At 53.9% G+C, this 26,380-nt stretch overlaps 1 protein-coding gene across 1 annotated transcript; it reads right to left on the bottom strand.

The window, feature by feature from the left end:
* Positions 1-24,811, bottom strand: LOC128826317 (T-cell-interacting, activating receptor on myeloid cells protein 1-like). Its single transcript, XM_054009564.1, has 9 exons — positions 24,722-24,811; positions 24,619-24,673; positions 7,916-8,200; positions 6,329-6,619; positions 4,518-4,640; positions 3,102-3,129; positions 1,997-2,040; positions 1,430-1,467; positions 1-81 (listed from the first exon to the last, which is right to left on the bottom strand). The coding sequence occupies exons 1-9, from the start codon at positions 24,809-24,811 to the stop codon at positions 16-18; spliced, it is 1,020 nt and encodes a 339-aa protein (XP_053865539.1). The 3' UTR covers positions 1-15.
* Between the last annotated feature and the right edge of the window lie 1,569 nt (positions 24,812-26,380).

Below are 26,380 nucleotides of genomic sequence, written 5' to 3'. Positions count from 1 at the left end.
TCCCAGTCACAACAGCTACCGTTGAGCGTTCTTTTTCCTCATTGAATAGGCTTTTGCATTCTGAAAGAAGTCATCTTCTGCCTGATCATGTAAATGAACTAATGAGCATATCAATTGAAGGAATGGAAGTACTGGACACACGAGAAGCCACCGAAGATGAACCCACTGCATTCAAGAAGTTCATTAACAGAGTTGCCCAAAATTATAACAAGAAACCAAGAAGGATGTAGACATAGTGCTCCATGGAAGGCTTGAGTAGCCAACTTTAATTTGTGTGATGATTTTAATACTTTTGTTTAATCTAATAAAATGGTCATGAAACATTTTTCAGTTTTTACTATGGTGCCATACAGCCCCCCTTCAGCCTCATGGTCTCACCCCTCATTGGCCCTGACAGCCCCCCTATAAATTCAAACACCCTCCCCTAATCTCAATTCCTGGGGAAAACACTGGAGGGACATGTGTTGGGAGGGGCAAAGGGATACGGGACCCCCACCCACTAGTGAAAGGATAGTTGAGTATTCTTATACCCCTGCCTTGGGGCTGGATTGGAGCCAGCGCCCCCCAGAGGTGGCCACATCCCAATGCCAGGCGAGGTGTCCCTGTATAACCAGCCCCGCACCCCACCCCATCTCCCCCAGGTGTTACACACATTCCCAGCACATTCCCAGCACGGGCTTAGGGGGGCTATGGGGTGCCCAGGTGGGGCTGGTTTGTGGTTCTGGGTTTATTACAAATCTGGAGATTAACAGGATGCAAAATAACATCAACAGCCACCTCAGCACATCCCCTTCTCCTCCCACTGCTGAGGCCTCCTAGCCTTCCACATCCGGGGGTCTGGGCAGTGCAGGGGGACAGCAGCTCAATGGGACGGGGCTGCAGCGGGGGCAGGGCAGCGTCCCCCCTAAATATTCCCTAGAAGCAGAGTTCTCACAGCTGGCGCTGCAGGGGGGTGAGTCTGTCGCCCCCTGGGGGCCGGTGCCCCATGGCTGTGGGGGGCTCTCACTGCGGGGGCCCCTGGTTCACATTGATCGTAGCGTACACACTGGGCTGGGCGGGCTCGGGGGCTGCGGACGGATCCCCCTGCTTGGCCTGTAGCGCCTGGCCATCCAGCTTGGTGTAGGAGAGTCCATCGGCGCCACTGTCAGGCTCCTGCACGTGGCAGGGGAGAAAGTCACTGGTGTGTGTCCGTGTGTGTGTGTGTGTGAATCCACCAACATCCCAACACACACACACACACACACACACACACACCCTGTAATCCCAGCTGGTGATCCCATAAGCCTACCCCTCCCAGCAACCCAACCCCCACCCCAAACCTCTGAGTGTCCCAGGAAAGGCGGGGGCAGGACGACTGTGAGGGGGCTGCTTGGGCCCATGTGGGTCAGGGCTGGGGGTCAGTGCCTGCAGGTGGATGGGGGACACTTACCGGGGTTTGCAGCTGTTTCCCTTCGTCGATGGAGGCGTCTGCAGAACAGAGACACCCGCTGAGCTGCACCCCCGGCCGGCCCAGAGCATAACCCCAAACCCAGCTCCGTCTAGCCAGGGGGCTTAGAAACTGGCACAGCCACCACCTCCACCCCCTCACCCCCCGCCCTACAGCATGTGCCGGGGTCATTAGCCCCATGTTACAGAGAGGAAAATTGAGGCACAGAAATGTCTGTGGGTTACAGTGGGGGAGGGGGGCTGGGAGTCAGAACGCCTGTGTTCTCACCCTGGCTCGGGAGGAGAGTGGGGTCTAGACTAGTGGTTAGAGCAGGGGGCTGGGAGCCAGGAGTGGGTGGGGAACTAGAGCGGGAAGGGAGGGTGGCCCCAGGGAGCTCCTGGGAGTCCAACACTCTCAACTGACACCGGCTACCTCTGGGACCCTCTCCTTAGTCCCACCCAGCAGCAGCTGTAAATCAGACCCTGCCCCATATGGGTGGAGCCCCCACAAGCCCCTCCCCTCCCCAGGGGTCCTGCTCCACCCTGGTACCCCCTTGGGTGTGTTACTCACAGATGGGGTCTTGATGAGCCGGCACCTTTAATGCCACCATAGGGCTGGTGCTAAAAGAGAAAATTCCCTTGTAAATGTCTCATAGACTCATAGACTCATAGACTTTAAGGTCAGAAGGGACCATTATGAACATCTGGTCTGACCTCCCGCATGATGCAGGCCACAAAGCCGTCCCAACCCTTTCCCTTGACTCTGCTGTTGAAGTCCCCAAATCCTGTGGTTTAGAGACTTCAATTAGCAGAGAATCCTCCAGTTAGCGACCCCCGCCCCATGCTGCGGAGGAAGGCGAAAAACCTCCAGGGCCTCTGCCAATCTACCCTGGAGGAAAATTCCTTCCTGACCCCAAATATGGCGATCAGTAAAACCCCGAGCACGTAGGCAAGATTCTCCAGCCTGACCCTCATTAGCCATTATACTATTTACCTGCCATGGCACGCTGTTCCTTTGACTAAAATCATGTTATCCCATTAAACCATTCCCTCCATAAACTTATCTAGCTTAATCTTAAAACCAGACAGGTCCTTCGCCCCCACTGTTTCCCTCGGAAGGCTGTTCCAATATTTCACCCCTCTGATGGTTAGAAACCTTCGTCTAATTTCACGCCTAAACTTCCCCACAGCCAGTTTATATCCATTCGTTCTCGTGTCCACATTAGTACTGAGCTGGAATAATTCCTCTCCCTCCCTGGTATTTATCCCTCTGATATATATATGTCATATCCCCCCACCCGCAGGGAGATTCTTCAACACACCCAGAGAACCCCCCATCCTGCCTCACAGTGAACCCTGTTCCCTAAACCCCCCTTGTCCCAACCACCAGACCCCACCCCACCCCGCTCTAACCACTAGACCCCACTCTGCTTCCAGAGGCAGATATAGAACCCAGGACTTCTAGTCACCCCTCCCCCCCCACCTCCCTGCTCTAACCACTAGACTCCACTCCTCTCCCCGAGCTGGGAGAGAGCCCAGGACTTCTGGTCACCCCCACACACACCTCCCTGCTCTCACCACTTCTGGTCACACTCCCCTCCCCGAGCTGGGACAGAACCCAGCAGTCCTGTGACCCAGGCAGGTCGATTGGGAGGGGGGAGGAGCCGGGTTCCTACCTGCTCGGTCTCGGTGTGGCTCCTTTTCCTGCAGAGGGACACAAACCAGAAACCCCCATGAGCCGATCGGGATCCCCCGGTCCCAGTGCCCGGCCACTCACCCCCACAGGGCAGCAGGGATGGGGTGCCTGGGGGGGTCCCCTCTGCTGCTGGTGCTGAGCCTGGATCCGTGCTGGGCTGGGCCGGACCAGCAGGGGGCAGCACAACACCATAGCATGCACTGGGGGGAAGGGCAGATTAAGTCGGGGGCTTTTCCTGTCCCCAATCCTCCCTCGTTAGTGACTTGTTATAACGAACCTGATCCACAGGTCGGCTCCCCTGGCATCCCTGGTACCTGAGAGGCACGGTGCCGGTGGCTCTTTATACAGGGACCCCTTGCCCAGGGCTGAGATTGTAGATAAATCTCTGATAATTTTCATATGACTTTACATTGTGCCTCTTCATATAACCTTGTGGTGGGTCTACCCACGTGTGACCTCTGTTTTCATGGGACTTTGTATCAAAGCCTCATTTAGAAACTTTGCATTACCCTTGGTATAATATTATAGCCCCTAAGGATAGAATAAGATAGAAGAAAATTTATTTTTGCTAGCAGTAGAACAAGAGCTCTTCCCCCCCACTCTTAATCAATTGCCCTGTTGAATGAATGAGGTGTGGATGAGCAAGGCATGGAAGGCAGCACCTCCAGACAGCCTCAACTGTTGGAGAGGGGCTGGGAGCCAGACCCAAGGACAATAAAACGCGTCAAGTGGGCTCATTAAAGACAAGCAGACATACTGACGGCCTCGGGGGTTAGAAGCCAGCACCTTCTTTTGGAAACATCCTCTTTGCAGCATTGGGACAACACTCAAAAGAAAGCAGCACAAAGGACCAATGGACACAGACACAGAGTTTGAATCTGGTCTAGATTTGCAGAAGAGGAAAGCTGCTATAAAAGTGAGGTGTCTTGCAGAGGACCCCGGGTCTCGTCTTGTCAACATGGGAGCATCGATCCGGATCGGCAGAAGCCCGGCTCCACCCCTCCCGCATCTAACTCACCTGGCCAGTGAAGTTAAGGGGAGCAACTAATTGGTAACAACGAGACGGAGTGTGTTTGTGTGTGTGTGTGAGTGTAAGTGTAATATATTATATGCATATAATACAGTGTTAATGAATACATGTATTACTAATAAATGTGGCGTTTTGTCTTATTCCCCCTGAAAAGATCCTGTGCAGTACTTTAAGTACAACAAGATGCGGCCCTTCTGGGGCGGCACAGCTGTGTGTACAGTGATTACCCATGGAGCAGAACCCCCTGCTGAGCCCCCCCACCCCACTCCTTGGCTGTCCCGGCACAGGCCCCCATCCAGGCCGTGACCCCATCCCACCCTGCTTAGCGGCAGGTTTAACCCTTCCCTTGCTGGGCGGGGCACTCACTGGCTCGGGTTTTTCTGAAGCAGACAAAAGCCACGAAGAGGAGGAGGAGGACGGCAGCTGCCGCGCTCACCCTGGCAATGGTGGGGCTGGTCAGACCCGGAGGTGCCGGCGATTCCGATCTGTCTGGGAAACAGCAGCAGCCGTGAGTGCCGGGGGCGGCTGGTCTGTTCCCCGCCAGCCCCTCCCACCCCAGGCGGCGCCCAAGGGGCTGGGACACCGCAGGGCACAGGCACCAGAAAATTCTATAGGGAGAATGTCGGGGGCCCCAGGGCATCAAGTGGGATCAGAGCAAGAAAGATTGGGGGGATTTGTAGCACTAGGGGGCGCTGGGCTGCAGGGCAGGGGACTCAGTAGGGGGCGCTCTCCCCATTAGTCAGGGCTGGCCCCATTGCCCCAGCACAACACTAGGGGGCGCTGTCTGATCCAGCCTGTCCGTAATTTCACCCACTTCCTCATGGCCACACTGAGGCCGATGGGCCCATCTAGCCCGGTATCCTGCCTCCCACGCTGGCTGCTCCTGGCTGCTTCACAGGGAGCTCCAGGGCACCAGCCCCCATGGGCCCTAATGGGCCCAGCTGCCCCCAGAGGAAGCCTCTGGCTACCCTCTTAGCGGCAGGTTTGTGTCTGAGCAACAGGCTTCTCTCCCCTCCTAAATCTGTTGGGAGGGGGAGGAGGGAGTCACTGCCCCTGAGAACAGCCTCCGTCCCTCTCCCTGGGCAACCACTGGGGGAAGCTGCCCCATAATCTGTGACTCAATAGATTTGCCCCCAGCCCCAGTACCTGGCCCCGTGCTGCCCGGGTGGGTGGGAGCTGGCACCACTCCAGGCTGGGTCGGGTCAGTTCCTCCTGCTAGAATAGAACCAGCGTCTGTCGGGGTGGGGGGAGGGGCTCAAACACCAACTCAGAGATCTCCCCCCACCCTCTGGGACCAGTGATGGCTTAGCCAGGGGCCCTGGACAAGTGGGGGGGTCCCGGAGCCCTTGCCAGTGGGCGAGCAGGACAGGAGAAGCCCCAGGACCCCAAAACTGGTCCCTGCACGGGGTGTGGGCCGGGAAAGCCTTAGCACCAGGACCTACGCTGCCACCCTGGGCTGGGAGGAGCTCTCGCTACCTGCTGCGGCCTCAGGGCTGGCGGACTCTCACTCCTTACTGCACCCCGGGCCCGAGGCGCAGGGACAGAGCTTCTCCTTTCTGGGGGTCACAGTGGGAGAGGGGCAGAAAGTAGCAAATGGGTTGCAGGGCTGTAGTGGGGGGACGGAATGGGGCGGGGCCATGGGTGCAATAGGGCCGGGACCCCAGGAAGGGGCAGAAAGGGGTGGGGCCATGTGTGGGGCCGCAGGTGGAGAAGGTGGAACAGGAGAGGGATTGCAGGTGGAATGGGGGAAGGGATCCCCCCTTGCTCTGGCCCAGGGCCCCAGGAAACCTTAATCCACCTCTGCCCGTGACTCAGCATCGATCGTTACTGTCAGTCCCAGGGCGGGGGGTTTGTGGCTGGGGACGGTGCTGGCTCGGCAGCCCCTGGGCCCTGACTCCTTTGTGAGTCCCCAGAGCGGGGGCAGCCGGGGGATTATTCCCTTGGAAAGGCCCCTGCTATGCAGCTCCCCCTAGGGGCAGGATCCCCCCTTCCTTGGCCCTGAATCTCCAGGAGCTGCTGCTCCCCCCTGGCTGGGGAACCCCCCAGTGACACTGTCCCCGCTCCCTGTCCAGGCGAGTCCTAGGGCTCTGCGCAGAGCCTGGCTCTGAGCATCCCTTCTGGGTGCTGACCTTCTGGTCATCCAGCTGGGAGCGGGGACGTGGAGCCGGGCCCCTCACCTGCTACCACCAGCTGCACGGGGTCGCTGGGCTGCGAGGAGATGAAGGGCTCTGATCGGGGCCGGTAGCTGCAGCTGTAGTTCCCTCCGTGCTGCCGGCCCACGGTGGGGATGCGGAACTCGGCCCCGTCCCCAGCAGGGTCCATGTGTCGCTGCGGGTTCAGGTGTCCAGCCTTGTGCAGGAAGAACCTCACGTCCCGGAGCTGCCCCTGACACCGGATGGTGACGTCTGACCCTGGGGAGGTGACCCCAGTGGGGTTCAGAAAGATGGAGGGTCTGGGGAAGCTGGGATCTGCGCACAGGAGACAGGCTGTGAGAGCCAGACCCGGGCACCCACCCAGCCCCGTCCTCCAGCTGCAGAAGAGAAGAGTGAGGGGGGATTTGATAGCAGCCTTCAACAACCGGAAGGCGGGTTCCAAAGAGGATGGAACTCGGCTGTTCTCAGTGGTGGCAGATGACAGAACAAGGAGCAATGGTCTCAAGTTGCAGTGCGGGAGGTCTAGGTTGGACATTAGGAAACACTATTTCTTTAGGGGGGTGGTAAAGCACTTGTTGGAATCTCCATCCTTAGAGATTTTTAAGGCCTGGCTTAACAAAGCCCTGGCTGGGATGATTTAGATAGAGTTGCTTTGAGCAGGGGTTTGGACTAGAACCTCCTGAGGTCTCTTCTAACCTAATGGTCTATGATTTCCCAGCCGGCCCCAGCCATGGGCAGATCCAGGGGCCCCTTGGCAGAGATTCTCTCCCAGATCCCCCTGACCCAGAATCCCGACACCGAGCCGCAGCTGCCTAGTTCTTGGGATCCTCATATGCCCGTGTGCGGCCCCGGCCTCATTCACTGCGTCCGACCCCCCGAGCATGGAGCGACTCACAGGCTGGTCTCTGGCACCAAGCACCGCAGGGCCTGAACCCCACATAGGAAGTGAGTCAGCCCCCCCGGGAGGCAGGGAGGGGTCTTTATCCGCATTCTACAGGCCACAGATTCACTTTCCTTAGTGAGCTCCCAGGGGCAGGGACTGTCTCTTCACTCTGTGATTATGCAGCGCTATTGAGGCAGAGTTTGTAGAGGTCTCCACTAACTGTGGACATCTCGGTTTGTGGGCACTTGGCCTGAGTTCTCCCAAGATGGAGGCCCCCCCGCAATGAAGGACAGTTTTGGAAATCACGACATGCTCCCATCACACTGAATCTGTGGCCACCCCAGGAGCTGGGCCAGATCTCCTGGGTCCCACCCAGTGCCGCGTCCACCAAGCCACTGCTTCTCCTGCAGCCCCTGCCTCATTCAGCCCTGGCCAGGGCCTGGAGCACAGAGGGGATGGGATCATGGGATTAAATAGTGACTCTCGGTTCCTACGCACAAGGGGCAGCGTTAAAGTAACCTCCATGCCCCAAGTCTCCAGGGGCTGCTGCTCCCCCCTGGCTGGGGAACCCCCCAGTGACTCCGTCCCCGCTTCCCAGCTGGGTGTCCCCTCTGCTGGGTCAGGGCTCTGGGCAGAGCCTGGCTCTGAGGGTCCAATTGGCACCAAGCCCCCTGAGGGTCTGGCTGGGGTTGGGGTTGGGAACGGGGATGCCGAGCCGGGCCCCTCACCTCTCACCACCAGCTCCACGGGGTCGCTGGGGTATGACACGGTGAACGGCTCCGATCTGCTGTGATAGGAGCAGCTGTAGCTCCCGCCGAGATCCCAGCGCACGTTGCTGATGGGAAACACAGCCTCAAACCCGTCCGAATCCACAGGTGCAAAATGGCGTCCCTCTTTATTCAGGACGAACCGCACGCCCCGGTGCTGCCCCCGACACCGAACGTCCACGGCTCCTCCCAGGGAGATCCCACCGCTGGGTCTCAGGGAGATGCTGGGTTTGGGGTAGCTGGGCTCTGCAGTGGGAAGCAGACAGACCGTGAGATGCAGGCCCCATCACTTAGTCCTGGGGCCCGTCCTCACCACGCGGCCTCAGTGGTGGATCAGACCCGGCGGCCCTGGGGACGGACTCCTGGATGCCTTTCCACAGGGGCCAGAGTTTCCTCTGAGCGCTGGGCTAACAGCATGAGACACGGAGCAACCCCAGCCCCTGGGGCCCAGAGCTCTGCTCCCTAGTGGGTGACAGGCAAGTCTAGTCTCCAGGGTCCATTCACTCCCTGGGTTCTCTGCTGGGAGGGCTGGGAGTCAGGACTCCTGGGTTCTCTCCCCAGCTCTAGGAGGGGAGTGGGGTCTAGTGGGAAGAGCAGGGAGGATGGGGGGCAGGACTCCTGGGTTCTCTGCACAGCACCACCACTGACTTGGAACAACCCCCCCCCCCCAAAAAAAAAAAAACGAAGTGTGAAATATCAGGACAAACACCTAAATATCAGGACAGTCCCTATTTTATCGGAATGTCTGGTCACCCTAGATGTTACTGTCCTCCCCACAGACTGATACTCACCTCCCCACACCCCACTGTGCCCGGCCAGCCAGCAGCCTGGAGAGGAAGACGGCTCATTAGTGACCAGATCCCAGAACAACTGGATCCTACACCCTGGTCTCAGATCCCCACCCCTGACCCATGGGCACAAGCCATAATCTCAGATCCTCCTCCATGGGCACACGCTCTGGTCTCAGAACGCCCCCCACCCCCATGGGCACATGGCCTGGCTGTCTCCGATACTCACCGAGGAAAAGGACGGTGAGAGCAGATGCCATGATGGGGGCAGCGAGGGGCCCCTCAGCGCTGTCACCAATGCCCCGGTCCCCAGCTCCACCGAGCCCCAAATAAGGAACTCAACTAGTGGCTCCAGCTACAGGAAGTCGACGATATCTCTCATCACACCTTGTCTCTAATCTGCAAGCGAAATCTAGTGTGGTCAAAGTAAGCAGAGATCCCTGCAAAACCCAGGAAACCCTGGGCCCATCAGCCTGGCCAAGCATCATGCAGCTCCCAGCTTCAATATGTCTCTGTGGGGAGGGGGAGAGGGAGAGGTCACCCTCAGTGCAACCTGCAGCACTGGGGAAGGTGCATTGGGCTGGGAGCCAGGAGACCACAGGGTCTTGTCTGAAATCTTCCACTGACCACTACAGTAGAACCTCAGAGTTACGAACTGACCAATCAGCCACACCCAAGCAAATACAGAACAGTTCTGTATTAAACATAAACTGCTAAAAACATAAAAGGAAAGTTTAAAAAGAAAGATTTGACAAGGGAAGGAAATTGTTTCTGTGCTCATTACATTTCAATTTAGATGGGTAAAAGCAGCATTTTTCTTCGGCATAGTAAAATTTCAAAGCTGTACTAAGTCCATGTTCAGTTGTATGAAGTCAATGTTCAGACATAAACTTTTGAACGACCAGCAATAAAGTTTTGTTCAGAGTAGCGAATATTTCAGAGTTACGAACAATCTCCAATCCCGAGGTATTTGTAACTCTCAGGTTCTCCTGTATTTCCATGCAGATTCACAAATAGACCCTCCCTGTGCCTCCTCCCACAGTCCCCACCTGCTTTGTTGCATTCTGAGTTCAAAGCTGGCTGGTGACCCATGTATGTAAAATTAATATGTTATCATGCAATTAAAGGAGGCAGAGTTAAGGAAAACTTAACTGTGGCATTTCCTGGTGCTGGAGGGTTTGACTCTGCAGCCTTCCCTCTCAGCCTGCAAACCTGCCCACCTGCGACATGAGCCGTGGCACCGTGTGAGGAGCGGGTGCGATGGTGAATGCCTGGGTTTGCTTCTCCTTGCGCCATAGCTGAGCTCCGCCCCCGTTTACACTGTAACGCCTGGTTCTAAGGGGCTTTTCTCAGCATGTGAGTTAAATAAACCACGTTTAAAAGAAAATTGGAGAAAGAGAAATTCCATCCCAGGCCCCAATGGGTCACCATCTGGGAGAGACCCAGGGACCTTCTAATGCCCCCCGGAGACCCTGCCCCCAAGCTGGAGGAGACACTGTCAGTGGTTATGTGGCCAGGCTCCTAGAGAGGGACGTGACACAGGCTTTGTTTATTCACCATTGGCTAGAGGGCAGGAGAAAACTGGGAGTCAGGGGGCTTCTAACGCCAGGGGCACTGCGATGCGGAGGCAGCATTAGAAGATGTTTCAGGAGCCTGGCCAGATGGTCGCAATGGGCTTCTTAAATTCCCCACCCCCCTGCTCACCAGCTGCCCCCCAACTGCCCAGGAGCCTCCCCCCATAGCTGCTCTCAGCCCCACGGAGCAAGAGGGCGACAAGCAGCAGATTCTCTGTGTAGCAGAGTCATTCCCTCCCCCACAATGAACACCCTGCACCTCTGTCTGCCCCCCCATCTCCCATCCTGCCCCCTGGTCTATCCTCCCTCAAGTCCTCCCGAGCTTGCCCCCCTCACAACCTCTCCCCACCATGGCCCATGCCTCCTCACTCCCCTGTCCCCTGCCCTGTTTCTCCTCAAATGCCCATCCCCTGCCCTCAGTTAAGATGGCCGCCATTCCCCAGTGTCCACAGTGGGCTTGGCTCCAGGATGCCCTCTGGGAAATGGCGCCTACCTGGGCTGGGAGGGACAGTGTGGGGCTGGGGAATATTGGGGGTGGGAGAACATGGGGGAACATTGGCGGCCAGGAGGCTGAGTGGGGAGGAGCTGGGGGGCAGGGCAGTGACAGGGAAGGGGGCACATGGAAGCTGCCTCCAGTGGTTAGGGAACCTGAGTTCCCCCCTCATGAGTGTTTCTGGGTGAATCTGCCCCATGGCCATAGGGTTGGGGGGGGGCGTCACCTGCCCCTCGCTCCGCCCCACCCCCACCCCCCACAGCCAGCCAGTGTGCCACAGCTCAGCCAGAGTTTGGGCAGGAAACCAAATCCCCCCCCATCCGCCGAGCCCGACTCTGTGAGAGGGGAGCCCCTCCCCCATCCTCCCCCATCCCCCCTCCAACCTCCGTCCGTCCTCACCCCCCGCCCAGAACTTGGTCCATCTCCCCTCAAAGCTCTGCCCCCCCATGCCTCCCATCTCCTCTCAAATCCCCATCCTCTCTGACCCCTTGAAGCCCCCCACCCTGCACCAACCTCAGCCCATCTCCCCCTCACCCTGTCCCCCCTCCAAACCTTGTTCCCCTCTCCCGTCTCCCCTCAAATGCCCATCCCATCTTCCCTCCAATTCCCACCCACCCGCCCCCTTTCTGTCTCCCCTCAAATTCCTGTCCCCACTTCCTCCCTCATCTCCGCCTTTTTTCCCCCTAATCCCTCCCCCCTCGGCCTGTCCCCCCAAACTCCCGTACCCAGCTGCTCTTTGCAGAGGGTCTCACAGGCCCAGAGGGCTCAGGGGGTTGGAAACTCTCTCCCTCCCCAGCGTTACACAGGCCGGGGGCCGGGGTCATTTCAAACCGAGCCCCTGGTTCTACTCGGCTCCTGGGCAAACCCGCAGCAGCAGCCATTCAAATTCAAAGCTTTCGAGTTAAACCCACGGACAAGGACTCAAACCCGGCCTGTCTATTGAAACGGGGGCTGAGCAACCGTAGCCAACAGCCGGAGTCAGACCGGCTCCAAGTCTCGCTCCTTCCGGAGTCACCGGAGCAGAGCCGCTTGTTTCCAGAACAGACGGGCTTTGTGGGGAGGAACCGGTTCATTTCACTCTCTGGACGGTCGGGCAGGGTGGCCGCTGACCCCGCTCCTAGTGTAAGCGGCGGAATGGTCCCACTATTGTGGGGAATTTTCCTGCCCCAGTGGGATTGTCTAGCGAAAGGATCTGAGTCCTTGCTCCCACTCCCTTTACCCAGAGGCCTGTCTGACCTCGAGGGTTCCCCTTCTTCCCTCCCGTGCGGCAGAGTCCTTGTAACCCCGGCAAGGCTGGGCCCCGGATCCCTGCAGGCTCCACCCCCAGTCTTGTCGTGGTCACTTAGGACAGGGGCAAGGGTGTCCCCACTCTGGGGCACTCTCTTTGCACTGGATGCTTCTCTGACCCATTGGTTATTACATAGAGTTCAGAGCACGTTCAATTTATTAAATAGCAACTTATACAAAAATAAGGAAAAGATGGGGAAGGTTAAAGGAAACAAGTCCCCCATCCTGTGGGCACAGGGACACCACAAACTTAATGAACTGACACCGGACTGGCTTCTGACCAGTGCAGGATGGTATTGGTCTGGTGTGCAAGGCTGGGGAGCTGGGGGGAATTGGCTAGAGCCCCCTATTGACGGTACCTGAGTGGCTGGGAGATCATTTGTATAACACAGCTGGGTGGGTCCCTGCCTGTGGATGGCTGGGTGAGTGCAGAGCCTCTCCGAGGTTCCTAGCTTGACATCAGCATCACAGTGCCAGAGGCAGCCCAGGTTGGTGCCTTTGGAGGGCTCAGCGGCCCCACAGGCCGGGTTGTGCCCTGGGGACCCCGTCACACACGGGTCAGACACTTGCTCTGGCAAGTGTCAATTTCCCCTGGTTCCCGGGGTCTTGGCACAGCTGGGGAACTGCCTGTGGGTTTTACATGTGAGCTCGACTCCAGGCCACTTCGCAGGCTCAATAGCCACAACAGTGTGAACGACCCCCGGGCGGCTCAGGCTGGCGGGATGATCCCACGTCTCTGGCGTGGCTGTGTCAGAGCATGTCCTGAGGCCCTGGGCACGGGGGTGTGTCACGGACTCACAGATCGTGCCCATGCTTGGCCACTTGCGGTCTGTGGGGGGGTGCCCCTTTCTGTGCAACTGCCCTCTCGGAGGTCCACTCTCTCTCGGGGTCAGGCTCCTCCACCTCCTGGAGCCGCACCTCTCTGAGCCTTAGCACGTCTGTCTCTGCCGTGGGCCCCCACAGGGAGTCCACTCGCTCTGGACCCCCCGGGCCTCCACCCCCAAAGGGGTTGATGCAACCCTGTTCTCTAGACCGGAGTGACTCTCAGCCAGCATGAAACAGGAGGGTTTATTGAGAGTTGAACACAGCACAGGAAACTCTCAGGGCCTCAGGCCTGGCCTCCCTCAGCCCAGCACATCCCAGTCTCTCTGCATCCAGGTGGGCTCTGCCTACTCCCCGTCTCCAGCCCCGAGGCCCCCTGCTTCCCAGCTGGGCATCCGAGATCCCCGGCCCCAAGCCCCACCTCTGTCCATTGTCTTCTCTCCAGGTAAACAGGGTTGTAAACTGGGGCCTCCTCTCCTCACTTCTGTCCTCTGGCTGGAACCGGCTGCAACTCCATTAGGTCACTGGGTCCTCACTCTGCAGCCCATTGTCCTCCCACTGGCCAGAACCGGCTGCAACTCCTGAGCTGGGTCTCCGGGTCGGGGTCTCAGGTCACCGGTTGCTTGGGTATCCATCCTCCAGGCCATCGGCTGGGGTCCCAAGTTCCCTCTCCGGTCCTCTGTACCAACAAACTCCCTCTCCCCTCACCTCGTTACACCAGTAACACCCAGGGAAACTGAGTCCCACTCCCTCCTCATGCAAACCATTGAAACCCCACTGAAAACAAGAAAATCCCCCACTTCGTCACAGGGTGCTGCCCACAAGCCATGGCCCCTAGGATGGTGCCCCGTGTCCCTGTGGCCCCAGCCACCCTGTAGAGCCAGGAGCTCTCCCCTAGGGCTCCCCGTGTCTCAGTGGCCCCAGCCGCCTGAGGCCCGAGTGTGAGCAGAATGAGGAACTGTGTCGGGGGCTGCAGCCCCAGAAACTCCTGTCACGGACTCACAGATCGTGCCCACTCTTGGCCCCGTGTGGTCCATGGGGGGTGCCCCTTTCAGTGAGACAGCCCTTTTCGGGGGTCCACTCTCTCTCGGGGTCAGGCCCCTCCACCTCCTGGAGCCGCACCTCTCTGAGCCTTAGCACGTCTGTCTCTGCCATGGGCCCCCTCAGGGAGTCCACTCGCTCTGGACCCCCGGGGCCTCCACCCCCGAAGGGGTTGATGCAACCCTGTTCTCTAGACTGGAGGGACTCTCAGCCAGCATAAAACAGGATGATTTATTGAGAGTTGAACACAGCACAGGAAACTCTCAGGGCCTCAGGCCTGGCCTCCCTCAGCCCAGCACATCCCAGTCTCCCCTGCATCCAGGTGGGCTCTGCCTGCTCCCCCTCTCCAGCCCCGAGCCCCCTGCTTCCCTGCTCGGCATCTGAGATCACCAGCCCCAGGCCCCGCCTCTGTCCATTGTCTTCTCTCCAGGTAAACAGGGTTGTAAACCGGGGCCTCCTCTCCTCGCTTCCGTCCTCTGGCTGGAACTGGCTGGTTAGGTCACTGGGTCCTCACTCTGCAGCCCATTGTCCTCCCACTGGCCAGAACCGGCTGCAACTCCTGAGCTGGGTCTCCGGGTCGGGGTCTCAGGTCACCGTTCGCTGGGGTATCCATCCTCCAGGCCATTGGCTGGGGTCCCAAGTTCCCTCTCCTGTCATCTGTAACAACAAACTCCCTCTCCCCTCCCCTCGTTAAACCAGTAACCCCCAGGGAAACTGAGACCCACCCCCTTCGCATGCAAACCATTGAAACCCCACCGAAAACAAGAAAAAAACAAGAAAATCCCCCACTTCGTCACAAGTGATGCATGATGCACTTGGCCCCTTTCTTCCCCATCAGATGGTTTCTCTGCAATCTCCAGGCCAAATCTACTGTGGTCAGAGCAAAGCCAGATCCCTGCAAAACCCAGCAAACCACATCCCCTCCTGCAGCTGCCTGGTCCCTGCCCAGAAAACCACATCCTCTCCTGCAGCTTCCTGGTTCCCACCACAGGGACTGATGGCTGAGCGGAGTTTTCTTCTCCCGACCTCAGGATGCTGTGAAAGGGACACGGGGGGGGGGGAGCCGACCAGCCCCCCAGGAAGGGGAGGGGACAAGATCACAGGGACAGAGCTCAAGAGAAACTGCCCCCCGAGCAGATGCCACAGCTCCCCAGCTCATTTGCCCTTCATCCCCCCGACGTTTACCCATTGGGCCCCTCACTCCCCTTGTAAGGATAAGGCCTTTGTCTACAGCCATATTGTAATGCCTAAAGTTTAAGTCTTTCATCTGCAGCCAGATTAAATGGAATGTGAGGATGTGACTTCCTGCTTCTCAGTTAATGGCTGCTGCTTGTCTGCTCTTTTAAATTACATTAAGACAATGTCATATCAGGCTGCTAAGAAGGAGATCCCGTCCTAGTGGCCCCCACTATCACCACATAAAGAAACAGATCTTGAGATGGTCAAAGAAAACTTAGTTTGACAGCATCCTGTCTGTCAAGAAATCACTTCTCAGTAGTTGTGGCTGTGAAATCCTCATTTCTTTATTGTTTTGTCATTATGGTCCCCACTTCCCTATTGTTTATCTGTGTGGTCTCTGTCTGGTTCTTTAATTGTTTCTGTCTGTGACATAATTAATTTTGCTAGGTTTAAATGAAATTAAGGTGGTGGGGTAGGATTGGTTAAAGAATTTTGTGACACTATGTTAGGATTGGTTAGCAAAATTTTAGTATAACAATTGATTAAGGTACAGCTAAAACAGACTTAAATTTCACAATATAAACTGGGGTCCAAAAGGAAGTTCTTCGGGAACCAACTCCAGGACACAGCCCCAAAGATCAGAGCTGCCAGACCTCAACGCTCTGCCAATGACACCGTGCAGAAACTGGAGTCCCCCAGATGGACCTGATCCTGACTGGTCATCAAGAAAAGTTCATCTGTCTTATTGGGAGTGGTGAGCACTGTATGTGTAGCGAGTGCACTCTGTTTTTGGTGATTGTTAGTAATTAGAGTTTAAGGATATTACTGTGTAAGGCTTTTTCACTGGTAAAAGGTTCTGCACACCTGCCAAAGTAGAATACACCCGGATCCTTATGTATTGGGAAAGGGTTTGGGTACTTAAATTGACCAGGTTTGTTACACCCTGAGCCCTATGAATTGGGTATGGGTGGCACTAAGCCCTACAAATTGGGTAGGTGCTTTTCGCCTGGAGCCCTATGAATTGGGAAAAGGTGGAGTGCCTAAATTAACCAGGTTACATCTGGAGCCCTACAGACTGGGAAAAGGCAGGGTGCCCTAATGTGTGCAGGTAATAAATTTGGTGGAGAATGCGGGCAGCCTAAGGTCTTTTGGACTGAACTGATAAGAGTCTAACACAGTAAATAATAGCGGAGCACCTGTGCCTTCTGTCAGAAAGGGTTGCTACCTATCTGGCAGCATGACCACCCCAGGACAACAAGAGAAAAAGGGAAAAACGAAAAGGGACCAGGAGGGGTGGAGGCTAGTTGAGGAGCCCACCCTCCTTGCTAAATGGTTAGTGGGACAAAGCCTGTGCCCATGGGAAGGGGTGGTTCAGCAAAGAAGGCAGGATCAGGCCAAGACAAGCAGGCAGGCAACAGATAAAGAGATTGGAAAACAGATTGGGAGTCCTGAGGGGCGTAGTGGCAGAAGTAAGGGAAGCCGTAAGTACAGGCATGGGGATTTCAGATCCCTGGGACAATACTTGGAATGGTGAAATCTGAGTTGATGGAGGTGTCATTTTGGGAGATAAGCAAGTGATTTAGAGAGCGAGAAGTTAACTCTGCAGAGGCTGGAGGGAATTAAGCAGTTGAACATCGTAAAAATGTTAAAAAGGGAAAATGTTAGAGAAAGAGAATTCTTGGTTTCTTTGCAGCCATTCTGAAGGAAAAATGGACCATTTTCCCAAGGAATGTCTGTAAATAAGCGAGGCAAAGAGACAACCTGATTTAAATAATTTGACTATGGACAATTTAGTCAAATTTGCTAAAAGAATATAAGGGGTTTCTATTGGAAATTAACTGCCCCCAAATGTATAGAAATGTAATCTGTGTACAGCTGTGTAAAAATTAAAGCAGTGTAAGGGATGTTAAGCAACAGAGTATGTATGTTTCGGTGTGTGTGTATAAATATGTGGCGTGTTTAGGACCTAAACCAACACTCTTGGTTTGTAAAACTCTGTTTTGTAGGAATAAGATTGTGACGAAGTGGAACTGTTCTTAATGTTTCCTCTGAATACTGCGTGAGTGCCTTAGTTTCTGACCGACACTCTGTCGCCTAGCAACTAATGGCCAGGCCCTTCCCCGCTGCAAGGGGATGCTAAAAGTGTGGGAGAACAAAGAGGTCAGGTGACTTCCTGGCCCGGGAAAGGAACTCAGCAGAGAAGGAGGGGCTGGAGGGGGTTTCAGTTTGGAGCTGGCTGGGGATTAGTAGTGAGGGCAGACGCGGGTGTCTGGCTCACAGGACCCCAGAATGGACCCGGCTGAGGGGTCCAGTTCTCTGTACCTACAAACTCTGTTTTAGATCATGTTCCTGTCATCTAATAAACCTCTGTTTTACTGGCTGGCTAAGAGTCATGTCTGACTGCGAAGTGGGGGTGCAGGACCCTGTGGCTTCCCCAGGACCTCGCCTGGGTGGACTCGCTGTGGGAAGCGCACGGAGGGGCATATGCTGAATGCTCCAAGATCAGACCCAGGAGGTGAAGCTGTGTGAGCTTCTTGCCCTGAAGACAGTCTGCTCCATGGGAGAGGAGGCTCCCCAAAGTCCTGACTGGCTTTGTGGGGAGCAGTTCCAGAGCATCGCCCGGGGACTCCGTAACAAAGATAAATTGGGTTTTGTTTTGTTTTTAAATAATCAATATCTTTTTAAAGACTCAAGTCGTGGCTGCAGCAGGGCAGTCAGACCCAAGAGAATGGGAAGAGATTCTGGATTTGTTTTTTGGTAACAAAATCGCAGATAAGAGCTGTAGTAAAAGAATAAGAAATTAAAAAAGACAGTGCCCCTCTGGAGCAACAGCGGGGGTGAGGTGCACAAAACAAAAAAAAGCAACATTAGGAACACTGAGCCTTAAGGTGATTCTGTGTAATCAGTCTGTCACTTTGATAAAGGTACATGAAAACTCTGTGAGCACAAAAGGAACCGTTACATCTTATGTAAAAATTCCATATGGCTAATGTTATGGAAGTTAAACTATGAAACGAATAGTATCAGAGGGGTAGCCGTGTTAGTCTGAATCTGTAAAAAGCAACAGAGGGTCCTGTGGCACCTTTAAGACTAACAAAAGTATTGGGAGCATAAGCTTTCGTGGGTAAGAAACTCACTCCTTGCATCTGAAGAAGTGAGGTTCTTACCCACGAAAGCTTATGCTCCAATACTTCTGTTAGTCTTAAAGGTGCCACAGGACCCTCTGTTGCTTTTTATGAAACAAATGGGCATTTTTCCCAGGACATGTGCAGTGTATATTGTAGAAGGGGTAAAAGAAATGCAAACAAAGCATGCTACTTAATTAATATCCTATTAGGGCTCCAAAGGGAGCCACAAGAGGTTGTGTTTGCTTTTTCAGATCACTGTGTGTTTTCAAAGCAGGATTTGAAAGTGGAAAGAAATCAAAATTCTGGTGGATGTTGATTGTGTCCCTTTTAAGACAGAGTCTCTGGGCTGCTGATGGCTTTAAATCCAAAAGCAAGCCAGAAAGTGTCTGTGTCGATGCAAATTACCTGGCTGATAGAGGAAGGAGAGAACTGCCCATAAATGGCAGCACAAAGGAGCCGCAGATAAGGACATACCTGGTCAACAAACAAACTACCTGAAACCAAAAGGCTCAAATTATGACCCTCCAAAGGAAAGTGGAAAAAGGAGTCAAACCTAAGAATAAGAGAGGGACAGGCTAGCCCTAAGTAGAAAAAATATGGTGTGTGTGTGTGTGTGTGTGTGTGTGTGTGTGTGTGTGTGTGTGTGTGTGTGTGTGTGTAAGGCCTGGTATAACAAAGAGACTTTTAATAGATTTCATGTTAATATTAAATATTGGAGTAAACTTAATGTTAATAAGTACCCCTGTGACAACATATAGTGTGTATGATTTTTGGGGAAAAAAATTTAAGGGCATATGGTAATGATGCGTCTCAGCTATTACCTGTGAATAAACTTAAAGCTTAGCACAGCAGAAAAAACATTACAAACTTGGTCTGCTGTATAAGAAGGAAAACTGATGTACACCACCTCATGAATTTAATAACGGAACAGTGCGATAATTCACCCTAGACCCTTAAAAGGTAAAAGCCATTGAAACCTGGCCTGCCTATAGAACAAAAACACCAGAAAGTCTGGGGGTAATTCCTCTGTTTTGTCTGCAATCAGCAAGGGTATTTCTAAAAGAAAGGGATATTTTAAGAAATAATCTGCCACCCCAAAAGGGGTAGAAACAGAACTTCAGGAAAAGCTGGTACCAGCTGACGAGCAACCCAGAATACCATGACTCTACTGTCGCAACAAAGACTGTGGTTTGTGTTTTATGTTTTGTGTTTTGTCTTGCGTTGTTTGTCTTGCTGCTAGCATTGTTGTGTACTGTGTTACAAAAAAAGGAAATACGGCATTAGGCAGAAAAGACTGAATACGCATTTAAACTGTATTTACAGATACAAATGTTGCAAAAGGGCGAAGGTCAAGGAACGCCACTCTGTTAACAGGGAAACAGCCTCAGGTGGTAAAGGCAAAATATGCATGCAACACAAGGTTTATCTGTTGGTGGGAATGAAAGGATGGACATAAAAATTTTGAAGCACAAAATGAAATTAAAAAGGGAAAAAAGGGTATGTGAAAGCATTGGTTGCTTGGGGGGGGGGGGGTCAGAAATAATTGGCAAGTGGTTAATCAAGTTCCAGCGTGTTGTATAAAATTGGATGTAAGGAAAGGAAGGACATTTCAACACCTCCCCTGATTACTATACGGGGCAGTACAGTAAAGGCCTGGTGAAGGTGTAGCTGCCCTAATACTATCTCAAAGTGAACTACTGAAGGTTATTGGATTTCCCTGGCAGCCAGGAGGGGTGGGTAGCCTTAAGAAAAGGCTCCCAAGAAGTGTATTGAACTGCTTTGGGTAAAACTGGAGTAGGAGTTGGAGTACTGGATGCTACTAACATAGAGGTATTGGCAAACAAACTAATTTATGTTACAGCTGAAATACCAGAATTTGGACAGCCCATCAGTGTATCCTTGTCGGAATTAGAAATGGGACAACAATTATTTTAGAAAATATTGCCAGTATGGCAACAGCAAGGCGAAAAGAATTTGTTATTGTTAGCAGGGACTGCGGAATCAATACAAGAAAATCTGTCCCTATACACAGACCCAGGAAATAAGTCAGCAATTGGTCATTCAAATAATCCGGGAAGGCATGCAAGGAAATTTGCCTTTGGAAATAAAAAAGTTGTTAAAAAGTGTTACAGAAGGAAAAAGCAATAAATCGTGTGGTGGAAACTGGTAAATTTTACCCTAAATAAAGATCAAATGGTTCTACAAACATATGTAGTAACTGTACACCCCTGTCTAACTATCGATATATATCCAGTGGTACCTGTGGGAATCCAATTAACAAAAAGCAATTGGTTATGTATTCCACTGATCATCATTCCTGGATATATAAAGAAAACCAACAATGTAAAACCATTGACATGTTTCAGTGTGTGGCCCCTGAAAATTTGGGATATGTGTGCGAGGACCGACATTTACAAGAAAGAAATGAATGTTTCTATGTTAAAGACAAAGGAACCCAAAGATGTACATTTAATATATTCACTGAACAAAAGTCAGCTGTTGTATATGCAGAAAGGGGATGTGTTTGTGTTAGAAGTCATTGTCCTATGGTAGTAGTAGATGATAATCAACTGTATTTTATGACTTATTTAGTTAATAAATGTTTTTGCAACATTACAAAGATTAAAAGTTGTGATTTTAAATACTATGTACCTGTATGGACTGTGAACTACTTAAAGTTTAAACCACAATTGTATCACAATGTAACGCCCGTAACCTTAGGCATGAATATGACCATGATAAGAACATTCTTAATTCATCCTATCTTACATTCGCATTTACAAAATATTGCAAAGACAAGAGAACAAATACGTATTGAAGGACAACATGATAATACAGAAATCACTCATGTATTGAAAACTATTGCAGATGCAGGACATAGCTCCTGGTGAGAAACACTATTAGGGTGGTCACCTTCTGCAACTGGTATGGTCACCCCATCGTGATGATCATGGGAATCCAATTGGCTTTATTACTGAGCATACTAGCTTTGGCTTGCTGGATGAAGAGAACTGTTCAAAGACTACAGGAAGCTGGCATGCAAAGTCAAATAAGGCCCTTGTTAATTATACCCAGGAGGCCAGCCCAAGCTCATCAGGTCTGACTGTTGGACTCCTGGAATAGTAATTGCGGCTTTGGTAAAAGCGTCATTAAGGAGGGGTGTGTAAGGATAAGGCCGTCGTCTGCAGCCAGATTAAAAGAGCAGCCGAGCAGTAGCCGTTAGCTGAGAAGCAGGAAGTCACAGCCTCACATTCCATCTACATTACATTAAAACAATGTCATATCAGGCTGCTAAGAAGGAGACCCCGTCCTAATGGCCCCCACTATCACCAGACAGAGAAACAGATCTTGAGATGGTCAAAGAAAGCTTAGTTTGACACCATCCTGTCTGGCAAGAAATCACTTCTCAACAGTAGTGGTTGTGAAACCCTCATTTCTTTATTGTTTTGTCATTATGGTCCCCACCTCCCTTTTGTTTGTCTGTGTGGTCTCTGTCTGGTTCTTTAATTGTTTCTATCTGTGACATAATTAATTGTGTTAGGTGTAAATTAATTAAGGTGGTGGGGTAACACCGGGGGCACCCAGGGGCAGTGTTAAATGTGCTTCAGCCACCTGGCCGGATGGTCCCAACAGCCTTCTTAAATCCTGAAGCCCTCCTGCTCATCAGCCACCCCTCAACCACTCTGGAACCTCCCCCCATAGCTGCTGTCAGCCCCACGGAGCAGGAGGGGGAGGAGCAGCAGACCCCCCTATCTCCCATCCTCCCCCCGGTCTATCCCCCTTCAAATCCCCCCCAGCCTTCCCCGCTCACACCCTCCCCCCACCTTGGCCCATCCCCCCTCACTCCCATCCCCTACCCTGTTTTCCCTCAAATGCCCATGTCCCTGCCCTCAGTTAGGTTGGCCGCCATCTCCCAGTGTCCCCAGTGGGCTTGGTGCCAGGCTGTTCTTGGGGAAATGGGAGGGGCAGAGTGGGGGGCAGGGGAATACAGGGGGTGGGAGAACATGGGGGGAACATTGGGACCAAGGCAATGGCAGATTAGCCACACCCCCGCGCCTGTCCTGTCTCCACTCCAACCCCCACCCCTCCCATCTTCCCTCCATCCCCCATCCCCCTTCCAACCCCTGTCCCTCCTGTCTCCCCTCCAATTCCCACCCCTCCCATCTCCCCTCCATCCCCCATCCCCCTTCCAACCCCTGTCCCTCCTGTCTCCCCTCCAATTCCCACCCCTCCCATCTCCCCTCCATCCCCCATCCCCCTTCCAACCCCTGTCCCTCCTTTCTCCCCTCCAACCCCCACCCCTCCCATCTTCCCTCCAACCCCCACCGCTCCCGTCTCCCCTCCAACCCCCACCCCTCCTGTCTCCCCTCCAACCCCTATCTCCCACCCGTCCTGTCTCTCCTCCAGCCCCCAGCCCCCACACTGTCCCATCTCCTCTCAAACCTCTGCCTCCTACCCCCATCCCATGTACCCTCCAACGGAGAACTACCTTTGGTGTGACAGCCCCACCCCCCCCAAGGGTCGTACTCACTCTCTGGGGTTTCGCTTTCTGGCCCCACCACCTCCTGGGGTCGCACCTCTGACCCTCCAGTTCCTGGCCAATGGGAGTGTGGAGCTGGTGCTCGGAGGGGGGTGGCAGCGCACGGAGACCTATGGCCCCCCTGCCTACAAGCTGGACCTGCTGCTGGGTGGGGACGACTAGTTTGATTAGTACTTTTACTAGACATTTTTACTGGCCAGCTGCCAGGGTCCCTGGGGGCTGAGCAAGGTGACCCAGTGCCTGGCATTCTGCGACCCAGTACTGAATCGTGACCGAAACTTTGAAAACCTCTGCACTAGGGCACAGGACCCATGTGATTGATACGCAGAGCAGGGCCCAGCCCCTCCAGCAGGGGGCGCCAGGAACACGAACACACACACACACACATTGTTACTCCTGGGGGAATGCTGCACTTCTCTGGACACATAGAATTCTTCTGTCCCACATAATGTTGTTTTTCCTGCATAAAATACATTCTGCCCAAGAAGTGCTGCAGTTCCGCATTGTGCCCACCAGAGGCCGCTGTGGCACCACAGCACCCAGCAGCATGAACATAGCCCGCTGTTCTAGTGCCACAGCGGCCCCTGGTGGGCAAAAGGCGGAACTGCAGCACTTCTGGGGCAGAATGTATTTTAAGTGGGGGAAAAAATTCTCTGCCTGCCCCGTGCTACAGAATTCCCCCAGGAGTAGACGCCAATTGCATTTTATCTCCATCAGCTGGGGAAGGAGAAATCAGTTCAGTGGGGAATGATCACAAGTGAATCAGAGTTGGCTGGTGTAGCAGGAACTGCTGGGTAGGGTCACACTGGGAACTACTGCTGAGCTCGCCTGGACAGTAACTACCATTGGCTGAATTCAACCCACTTCCTGGGCAACAATTTACATTCCTGGAGCACCAGGATCTGGCGTTAGAACGTCCAAGGCACTAGGCCAGAACCCACCGCTCTACGGTCCCTTCGCGGCTTCTCTGATTGCAGCCTCTGTAGGTCTCGAGTTCGGAGGCAGAGTTCTTAGGATGGTTTGTTGCAGCTTGAGCCATCCTCTTGTGCAGTCTGTTAGCTGCTCTGAGTAGGGTGACCAGATGTCCTGATTTTATGGGGTCAGTGCCGATATTCAGGGTTTGTCTTATATACTTGCGTAAATCCTCCACCCCGTCCCGACTTTTCACCCTTGCTATCTGGTCACCCTAGTTCTGAGTTCCAGCTCAAATCAAGAAAGCTAGTCCTCCACGCCAGCTCTGTCCCTTCTCAATGGGACTTTCTCCCAGCCAGCTCTGTCCCTTCTGAACAGGACTTTCTCCCTGCCAGCTCTGTGCCTGGCACCCTTCTGATGACACAGCTCAGCCATGAGGTCCCTTTCCACTGGCTCCCCACTCCCTGGGTCCCTTCATTTCTGGTGCCGGTTGCTACCTCGCTGGCTGCTGGTGTCTCTCTCCAGGTGCTGGGCAGCCTCCCTCCAAACTCTACCAGCCACTTCCGCCGGGAGCGCTCCGAGCTGCGGGGAGCTGCTGCCTGCTGTCCCATCTGTTTTCTTTCTCACTCTACTTCAGCTGCCCACGAATCCTTGGGGTTCTCTCCACCACAGCTGTTTCATGGCTGTTTTCAAGAAATCCCCCCTCCCTCAGCCCCAATCTCCAGCTGCTGCTCCTTATCCCAGCTGGGAAACCCCCAGTGACTCCGTCCCCACTCCCCAGCCAGGTGTCCCCTCTGCTGGACCCAGGGCTCAGGGCAGAGCCTGGCTCTGAGCATCGAGATCTCCTGAGGGTCCAGCTGGGTTTGGGGCTGGGAGCAGGACTCTGTGCTGGGCCTTCACCTGCTACCACCAGCTCCATGGAGTTGCCTGGCTCTGACCAGACGGGCGGGTCCCACTTGGTGCTATATCGGCAGCTCTAACTTCCTGCGTCTCTCCGGCTCACGTTGCAAATGGGAAACTGAACCACATCCCCAGCCAGCTCAGTGTCCTGCAGCACGTTCAGGTTTCCATCATTGTCGAGAAGGAACGTCATGGTCTGGTGCCAACCCCGACAGTGGACAGTCACAGCTCCCCCCTGGGCGACCCCCAGCTGGGGCTCAGGGAGATGGAGGGTTTCAGGTAGTAGGTTTCTGCAGTGAGAAGAAGACAGGCCATGAGACAGATCCCGGCACAGTCACTGCTCCCTGTCCTCGCCATACAAAGATGGCTCCCCTGGGAGAAAACCCAGCCAGAGGAACCTCTCCGAGATCCCAGAGATTCCTGGGAGCTATGCCCAAAATTGCACAAGGACCTAAATCCAGAGCACCCCTCTGTACCTGTCTAGCTACTTAATGGCCCCCCCAGCCCAGTGTCCCCCTCCCCATCCCCAACCCCCCATGGGCCCATCTAGCCAGTATCTCACCCCCAGATGAATACACAGCAGCCACCAGTAACTGCTGCGTCTCTGGGTCCCCGTAGCACTGGTGAGACTGCGACTGTACCGTTCTGGTGTCCATGTTTTAAAAAGGACCTTGAAAAATTGGAGGGGGGGCATAAAAGAGCCATAAAAATCATGTGAGAGCTCAAGAATGAAGCTTAAAGTGAGATATTTCAGGGGCTCCATCTCATTTGGCTGTGGAAGAAGATTGAGAGGTGATTTGATTACGGTGAAGAAACACCTTCCTGGAGAGAAAATACCGAGTCCCAAAGTGCTCTTTAATCGAGCCGCAAAAGGCAGAACAAGAACCAGCGGCTGCCAGCTGAAGCCAGAGACATTCAAATGAGAAGCCAGGCACTAATTTTTAACAGTGAGGGTGGTTAACCGCTCGAACAAATTACCAGGGGAAGTGGTGGATTCTCTGTTTCCTGATGTCCTCACATCAAAAGTGGGTGTCTGTCTGGGAGGCGTGTTTTAGTGAAACACAAGCTATTGCGCTTAATATGGGGGTAAGTGTGTGAAACTTCCTGGCCTGCGAAATACAAGTCAGATTAGATCAAATGGTTGCCACTTCAGGTCTAAAAATCTGTGAATCTATGAAGTGTGCGGGGGGAGGAACAGATCCTGCTGTTTTACTGTTTCACCTGCTTGTTCCCTAGAATCACTAGTGAGCAGTGGGGTGATTTGGGGAGCAGCTGAGACACCCAAACAGGCTGGCCAGGGGCAGACACCAGCCCTGCGAGGGAGAGGTGGGCGTGGCAGTGACTTCACAAGGGCCTTGGGCAGGAACTCAGCCTATTGGGCAAAGGTGGTGAGGCGGCTGTGACCTCACAGAGCTCCCTTGACATCAGACATGCAGTACAGGGGGGGCAGGGCAGGGGGAACCTCGGAGACCCTTGTAGCCTTGCTGCAGCAAACCTCCTTCTCGCCGTCTCTCCTGGGGGATTTGTGTTCACGCACCTGAGTGCTAAGGAGGAGCTTCTGTGGGAGTTTTCTCCTTTCCAGCTTGATTCTGTCCAAAGCAGACACCCCCTGTGGAGAAGGTAAGATTCTCAGTGAGGGCTGGAACATTTCAGTCTGATCCAAACATTGCCAGCCGAGTGCTGGGCTCGGAAAACACAAGGTAAGTTGGCAGGAAAATGTCGCACCTAGGAATAACTGGTTAACTCATGGGTCTCAAAATGT

The sequence above is a fragment of the Malaclemys terrapin genome, chromosome 20 (genome assembly GCF_027887155.1).
Source record: "Malaclemys terrapin pileata isolate rMalTer1 chromosome 20, rMalTer1.hap1, whole genome shotgun sequence".
Taxonomy (NCBI): Eukaryota; Metazoa; Chordata; order Testudines; family Emydidae; genus Malaclemys; species Malaclemys terrapin.
Note: the sequence above shows the minus strand (reverse complement) of the source record. Positions and strands in the feature narration are given on the sequence as shown.

Bases quoted from the DNA above. Each gene is read 5' to 3' on its own strand.
- LOC128826317 (XM_054009564.1), bottom strand. From the start codon at position 24,811: ATGACGTTCCTTCTCGACAATGATGGAAACCTGAACGTGCTGCAGGAC. The intron at 8,201-24,618 runs GTGAAGGCCCAG...TTCCCACTGCAG, and splicing joins CATGGAGCTGGTGGTAGCAG to AGCCCAGCTACCCCAAACCC. The intron at 6,620-7,915 runs GTGAGGGGCCCG...TCCTGTGCGCAG, and splicing joins CGTGGAGCTGGTGGTGAGAG to ATCCCAGCTTCCCCAGACCC.